This window comes from Lactuca saligna, chromosome 4 (assembly GCF_052625555.1).
Source record: "Lactuca saligna cultivar CGN05327 chromosome 4, ASM5262555v1, whole genome shotgun sequence".
Lineage (NCBI taxonomy): Eukaryota > Viridiplantae > Streptophyta > Magnoliopsida > Asterales > Asteraceae > Lactuca > Lactuca saligna.
In genome coordinates this window covers 48,895,465-48,903,392 of record NC_136420.1, presented here as the reverse complement: position 1 = coordinate 48,903,392, position 7,928 = coordinate 48,895,465, and the positions used below count along the sequence as shown (strand labels likewise).

The following is a 7,928-nucleotide window of genomic DNA, read 5'->3' as shown; positions in this document are numbered from 1 at the left end:
GACCCCTTCATTTTGTCCAAAAGGACGTAATCAACCAGACAAAAACAACTTCCTTCCCTCGTAAAGCAACAAAAATACTTTAGGGATCAAATAGACCAACCCTAAAAAGTTCGTAAGGCATTTGTGTCATTTCCCCTTTCAATTAATCATGTGTAAAACAAATTGTTCAATGGAGTAACCAACTACACTACAAACTCTTTACTTTTTACACTCTTTTTTTATATATTTTACTTGGATCAAAGAGGTAACTTTTCCTTTATTACCCTCTCCAAATTTTCCCACAATTTGGGTTCATTGTAATCCTTGATAACAAGTGTTGCCCCAGCATCAAGTAGCATTTTTTCAGGGTTTCTAGTAGCCATTCCAACTGCCGCCATCCCAGCTCCATTAGCTGCTTTAATCCCAGAAACAGAATCCTTTTCAAGAAACAACAAAACCCCATTATCAACCATATCATTAAAGATCCAACAACTTTGAATTTCTTTAACTAAATGCAAAAGAACGAATTCTCTTATATAAGGGCGTAAAACCATACCTCAAACACAAATGTATGATTTGGGGAAACTTTAAGTGCATCTAGAGCTTTGAGGTAAGGATCAGGAAAAGGTTTTGGTCTTGCACATTCTTCAGCTAAAACAATAACTTCAAAGAAATCTTGAAGGTTGAGCATTGAGATTAATAATTCAGCGTTTGATCTTGGGGCGTTTGTGACAGCAGCCCGTTTTAGGCCCAGATCTTCTACCCATTTGCATAAATTTTCAAGCCCGCTTATTGGTTCCAATTGTTCGGATGCCAATCTGTTTATTCATCATAAAACAATGTTATATTTACGCGTATATGACATACTGAGACCTGAACTAATGTCACTATATAGTTTGAAAGATAAATTCAATTCATACAATAGTCATTACGTAAATAGGAAGAATGTGTTAGTGTTAACTATATCCATATGTGTATATTTAAAAGCTTTAGATGTAACATGTTTGACCTAAAAAGTCAACGTGAGAGAAATTACCTTCGAAACAAAGCTTCCTTATCAACCATGAAATTCATGGCTTTTTCGAACTCCCAATCTGGGAGAAGAACACGACAAAGCTCTTCGTTATGCTTCCCACTAATGTTATTTATGAAGAAATCCTCATCGATGGGTGATCCCTCATTAAATCCAATCTACCAAATGAAATCAAACGCCCTCTAAGAGATTAGAATCACGAAAATCAAACTGTCATTGAGACTACCTCTTGGAGCATATCACGAAAGGCGTAGAAATGGAGAGGATCGGAGTCACAGAGAGTTCCATCAATGTCGAAAAGTATTGCTTCGAGAGGAGCGACGAAAGATAAAGAAGAATTGCTGCGTGAAGAATCAACACAGATGCAATCAAGGGTCTATTCATTTCATACTTTCAATTTCTTTTCCCATTTTATGTATTCATAAAAATGGAACATCAAAATCGAACCGAAATGGGACAAAATCATCTAAAATAACACATCTGCAATTAAATCTTGCCATTTGCGAATGGAAACTATTCGTGATATTCAAGAAACTTTAACAATTTCACGAACGAATGTCACTTCCAAGTAGATTCATCAATGGATGCATGTTTTGAGGGATTGGGTGTAATTTGTGAAGAAAAGTACCTGTTGATTGGGTAAGAACTTGATGAAGCGGAGAACCCAAATGGGATTGTTGAAGAAAAATTGGGGAAATATGGCTTCGTGCGTAAAATTGGATTATTGGGGAAGAGATGAAGGGAAGTAGCGAGTGCTGGCATCGTTTTTGCTCAAAATGCGAAGCTCCACGCTTTCAATTCACACAGCTTTTTTAGAGCTGTGTAGTTGAGTTGTTCCCTTGTTGTTAGGATACAGTTTAGGTGCTGATACGAAGGAATCATAGCCAACCACGCTATTTTGGATTATACCTTGGATCTTGGGTGATTCTTTTCTAATTTATGCTCTTTCTATTTTTTCTATTTATGATTCAATAAAATTTTGCACCAATAGAGCGTTTTCTATTTTACTGTGTTTTAACGACAAAATAAAAATATATTTTATTTTAAAACACAAAAATATTCTTTTTAATATGAACTTTTTTTTGTATTTAAGATAATTATTTAACTGTGTATTAGATTATTAGTATTTAAAACTGTATACATAAGCTTAGTAGAATTTTTTTAATTGACACTATAGATACATCTTTTATTAGGTGATCACCATAAATATGGGCCAGGACTCGTTGTTTGGAATTTAAATACTTCAAACAAAATGGATTCAAATATCACAAATATCAACTGTTTTGATCCCTTGACAAAAAAAAATGTGACTAATTTTAAGTGTCCCTAGTCAATGATGTTCATATATAACACCTTTAGATAGGGATTTAAATTTGAGTCTACATTATAAAAATGTGTTAGAACTTGGCTAACCTATCAACACAATCAAATAATTTTAAATTGGGATTTGAATTTGAGTCTTCAATAATATGTGGCACCATCAGCTATTTTGTAATATCTTTAAGCAAATAATCAACCCTAAAGAGAACATCCTTTGTTTTTTTAATGAACTTTCAATAATAATAATAATTATTAATATGTATGACTAAAAATTTTATATTTTTAATTGATATAAACATTTTTGTGTTGATAATTGTGGTTTAACTACGAAATTGAATTGGCCATCTTGATAACACACATATTCGTGTTTTTATCTTGTTTGAAGTTAAATAGCTCATGAAATTTGTTGGCAATGTATATTAATTAATCTTTAATTAATACATAGAGATTGGTGAACTATTATTACTTTATATTCTAAAACTAGGCGTAATCTCACGTGTTGCGCAAGAATACATTTAAGTGGTTAAAATAATTATTGAAAAAAAATATAAATATGTTGAAATTTACGTTTTTAGTCATCCATTGGGCATTAACCGAATTATTAAATAACATAAAAATTCATCAACTTATATCTTGATACTATCTAATATAATTAATACCTTATAAACTTTACTTTTACTTTTATAATATCCAATATATAGTATAAGTTTTTTTATAACTTTAATACAATCTACTTTTCTTATGTCCGATAATATAGGAAAATTATTTTAGTTAACTAATAAATTAAATAATATAAGTTTAACAGTTAGAAGTTTCAAAACATTAATATTTTTATAAATCAATCAATTAAGTAACACATGTTGAAATTTTTACAATCATTATTAAAAACGTTTGAAATATTGGATTTTAAATAAATTTTGGTCGAAGTGTTTTGACCTCTATTATAATATATATATATATATATATATATATATATATATATATATATATATATATATATATATATATATATATATATGAAAAATATAACATATATATGAGTTTTAATTAATTATCCTTTTGTACGGTACAATTACAAAAAAAACATATTTAAAATATTTAATTAAATATTTTCGACATCACCCTATATAACATATGATCAATATATTAACGGCTAAACCACAATATACAACGACTATATTACAATAATCCAAAAACGAAGAAAATATAAAAACAAATTACTATAACAAACTTACATATTAAAAGCTATAATATAATAGCATATCTCCAAAAGTGGTCATAAAACCTCAACCCAACACAAAAACCTTTAAGTTTGTTTTTTTTTTTTCTGAAATTTATATATGATTTGTATGCATGTCTTCCCAAAATATAGACTTTTTTATAATAAACTTTTCACTAAATGCTAATTAAACATAATATAAGTTATAAAACTTTTGAGTGTTAAATCATAATTAAAAAAACTTTTGAGTTGCATTAGTTAAAAAATGGGGTTTCAAATGAATGTTGTTTGAGGAAGTTAAAAAGAGGGGGTTTCAAATGCATTAGATTCAAGAAAAAATGTTATTAATTATTTTCGACATCACCCTATATAACATATGATCAATATATTAACGATTAAACCACAATATACAACGACTGTATTACAATAATCCAAAAACAAAGAAAATATAAAAACGAATTACTATAACAAGCTTACAAATTAAAAACTCTAATATAATAGCATATCTTCAAAAGTGGTCATAAGATCTCAACCCAATACAAAAACCTTTAAGTTTTTTTTCTTTCTGAAATATGTATATGATTTGTATGCATGTCTTCCCAAAAGATTGATCTTTTTTATAGTAAAATTTTTACTAAATGCTAATTAAACATAATATAAGTGATAAAACTTTTGAGTGTTAAATCATAATTAAGAAAACTTTTGAGTTGCATTAGTTAAAAAAGGGGGTTTCAAATGAATGTGGTTTGAAGAAGTTAAAAAATGAGGTTTCAAATGCATGAGATTTAAGAAAAAATATTAACTTTATAAGTATGTTTAATATATATATATATATATATATATATATATATATATATATATATATATATATATATATATATATATATATATATATATATTAAAAAAGAGTTATTAATACAAAATTTGTAAGTGGGAATTATACAAAATAATAACGATGAACTATTTATCATATAAAATATTTCATCACATTATGATAAACTTTAAAAGAATTTTGTAATGACATGGTTTTTGAAAAATTAATTATAATTTTAGTTAAGTTTAATAGTTCATAAATTTTGTAAAAACTAAAATATATATTTCTTCCATGCCATTCTTAGATTGTTTATTTGTTGTTTTAAAGGAAGTAATTAATTTTTAGATTGTTTATTTATTTTTTTAATGGTTTGGAGTATATCATAATTCTATAAGGTTTAGGTTGTAAATGTTAATATCTTTAATTAATTTCTTGCAAATATAAAATTAATGATTACCTAATTTGAAAATGCATCAATAATCTTTTACTTAAAAGTTAAAGGATCGTGTGTGTTAACATTTGCCTATATAAGGACAAGAAATTGAGAACTAATTATATATAGACACGCAACTACACGTCCACGACACATTGATTATTTGATTTAATTCATACAAAATCAAGAATGAAGAGAACAATCCTTGTGATCTTTTTGCTTTTTGTAGCAGGTGAGCAATTCTCTCTATATGTACATAAGTCACTTTCACTATGGTCTTGAATTTTTTTAATGAAAAAATAAGAGGATTAGGTAAGGTTAGAAGGGAAAACGTGTTCCCAACTTTTTTCATGAAATGAAAGAAAATGATTACTAACCCCCTCCCCCCCCCCCCCCCCCCCTCATCCTATTAAAATTTTCCATCTAATTTTGCATTGATTATGAAGGAAAGCAAAAAAAGTTCTTTCTTTTCATTTCTTTCAAACTCGAGAACATGATGGGTATTTTTTTTGCCTTCCATTCTCTTTTTCACTTTCATTTTTTGTAATTTTAAAATTCAAGAAGAGGATGCTTATGTATGCTATGAAACGACACTTGTATTGGAATTAGCATGTAAGCAATTTAATGACAAATCCAGGGTGTTTTGGGCAATCTCATAAGGGGTTCTCGATATATATATATATATATATATATATATATATATATATATATATATATATATATATATATATATATATATATATATAACATGAATTGACATCTACCTTTTTTTGTCTCAGGTTTGAAGGACGTGACTTCGTATTCACAAGATTCCGTTCCACCAGAATGTAATAGTTCTATAGATTGCTTTCATCGTTGTGGAATGTTTGGGTCTCATGTTTGTAAAAATCATCAATGTGTTTGTCTAAGTGATGATGAACAAAAGTTCTCACGACCAAATGTGCAAATCGATAAAAATGTATAACAATAATGTCAAAATGCAATATCATTTGAAAAACAAAATGTAATGATTAATATAAACTCTTCGAATTTTGCAACTTGAATCTTTTATATCTTGGACATATAAATGTATAAAAAACTATCATTATATATTTATATGGTTTGATGGATATCATAGTTCTATAAGGTTTAGATTGTAAATTTGAATATCTGTAATTAATTTGTTGTAAATATAAAATTAATGATTCCTTAATTTGAAAAGTCATCAATATTCATTTTCTTAAAATTTAAAGGACTGTGTGAGCTAACATTTGTCTATATAATGTCAAGAATTTAAGAACCAATAATATTTAGACACACAATTGAACCTCCCCTACACATTGGTCATATGACCTGATTCATAGAAATCGAGAATGAATAGAACATTCCTTGTGTTTTTTTTTTTTTTTTTTTTTATCTTTTTGTAGCAGGTGAGGAATTCATTATGTATGTACATAAGTCACTTTCACTACAGTGTCGAGTATTTTTTCAATGGATAAAATAAGAGGACTAGGTTAGATTAGAAGGGAAAAACGTGTTATCAAATTTTTTTTATTGAATGAAAGGAAAAGATTAACTAAAGATTAGATTAGATAAAATACATAATTACAAATATATATTTTATATTTTTGAAATAAAATAAACATCAAATACATTTTTCTTTGTCTTATATATATATATATATATATATATATATATATATATATATATATATATATATATATATATATATATATATACTAGAAAAGTTTAAGGTCCGTGCTAAGCACGACCCATGAAGGATAATGATATTTCTTCTACTATAATCTAAATGATATTGTGCTAATAACCACAAAGTAAGAACTTCTGCTTTAAATGTGTGGATTTTCAATGTGAAAAAAAAAATATATTCTTATAATCAACAAGTCAAGGATAATTGGGTTTCTTATTTTTTCAAGATTGGTATAATCATTCATAGGTCGTGACATTGATAATATGTTTGCTTTTGTTCTTAAGTTATATATAATTTCCTCTTGTTGAGTTAATGAAGAGTTGTGAAGCTCATAAGATATAGAAAGTCTACCAGCATTTAGTTTTTTTTTCTGCATAATGAAATTGAAAACAATCAACTACCAAAAATAATTAACTGACAATATGTTAGACAACAAAAGGCCTACCAGTGTGAGGAAGACACTGTGCGAGGACACCTTTCACACCTTCACTGCACCTGACGGTGTAGTGTTCTGGCCTCTGGGTTTGAGAAACATCCATGTCAACAACACCGCACCTTGTCTATATGTATCCCCTTTGGCCAAGCTAACCTTTGATGTCTTTTCGACTTTTCATGGGATTCAACAAATGATTTGGATCCTATAAAAATTAAAATGCATTTACTTAAATGTCAATCTTTAAAGTAATCTAATAATAAATTAACATTTATGATATTAAAGTAAAAGAGGAATTGTGTGTGTTAAAATGATGCACAGGGCCCAAACGTAACGATCAAACCAAATGGAAAGAGAAAATAAAAGAAATATTTATGTAGGAAGTTAAAAAACATCCGAAAAGACTATTTAAATCAACACGTGTACATACAGCTCATTAAGTAAATTAATGCAATGATGAATGGAGATGATCACCATAGATTCATATTTTTTGTGTGTAATGACTATAAATCCTAACTCGGAGATGATCATCAATGGAGGCCAATAAGCCAAACCAGATAATCGCCCAAAGGTGAGCAGTTTACCCAGACAATATTTCACGGGAAAAACCTAAAAGAAACCGGAATGGTTATCTTTTTGTGTAAAAACTATGGTTTATCTTTCCGGTTCGGATATACTCGATATATCCGTATCCTATCCCACCTTTTTCTCCACTGTCCAGTATATTCGCCAATGTTTTCCACATCATCTGTTGCACAAAATCATAACCTGATTTTGATCAACGTAATAGTTTAATGACAAAGAAGTAGTGAAGGATATGAATTAGTTACCTAGACTTCTTTTTATGCATTGTCGACTGAAAGGAAGTGTTATTATTAGTTCCAAATTGTATGAATAGAACCATTTCAAAAATTTATAATGTGGGTATCTGGTGGTTGTCGAGGCCAACACAAATAATAACCCTAAATATTACACACTAAAATAGTGTATAGTGGTAAAGGGATCGA

The 7,928-nt window shown here is 28.2% G+C and overlaps 1 protein-coding gene across 1 annotated transcript; it reads right to left on the bottom strand.

Moving 5' to 3' along the window:
- Positions 1-109: 109 nt before the first annotated feature.
- On the bottom strand, positions 110-1,914 carry LOC145041786 (haloacid dehalogenase-like hydrolase domain-containing protein Sgpp). Its single transcript, XM_078989964.1, has 5 exons — positions 1,641-1,914; positions 1,239-1,353; positions 1,016-1,170; positions 536-797; positions 110-416 (listed from the first exon to the last, which is right to left on the bottom strand). The coding sequence occupies exons 1-5, from the start codon at positions 1,772-1,774 to the stop codon at positions 237-239; spliced, it is 846 nt and encodes a 281-aa protein (XP_078846090.1). The 5' UTR covers positions 1,775-1,914; the 3' UTR covers positions 110-236.
- Between the last annotated feature and the right edge of the window lie 6,014 nt (positions 1,915-7,928).

Coding starts and splice junctions, on each gene's coding strand:
- LOC145041786 (XM_078989964.1), bottom strand. CDS start 1,774: ATGCCAGCACTCGCTACTTCCCTTCATCTCTTCCCCAATAATCCAATT. Junction 798..1,015: donor AAGGAAGCTTTGTTTCGAAG/GTAATTTCTCTC, acceptor ATGAATAAACAG/ATTGGCATCCGAACAATTGG. Junction 417..535: donor ATCATACATTTGTGTTTGAG/GTATGGTTTTAC, acceptor TTTCTTGAAAAG/GATTCTGTTTCTGGGATTAA.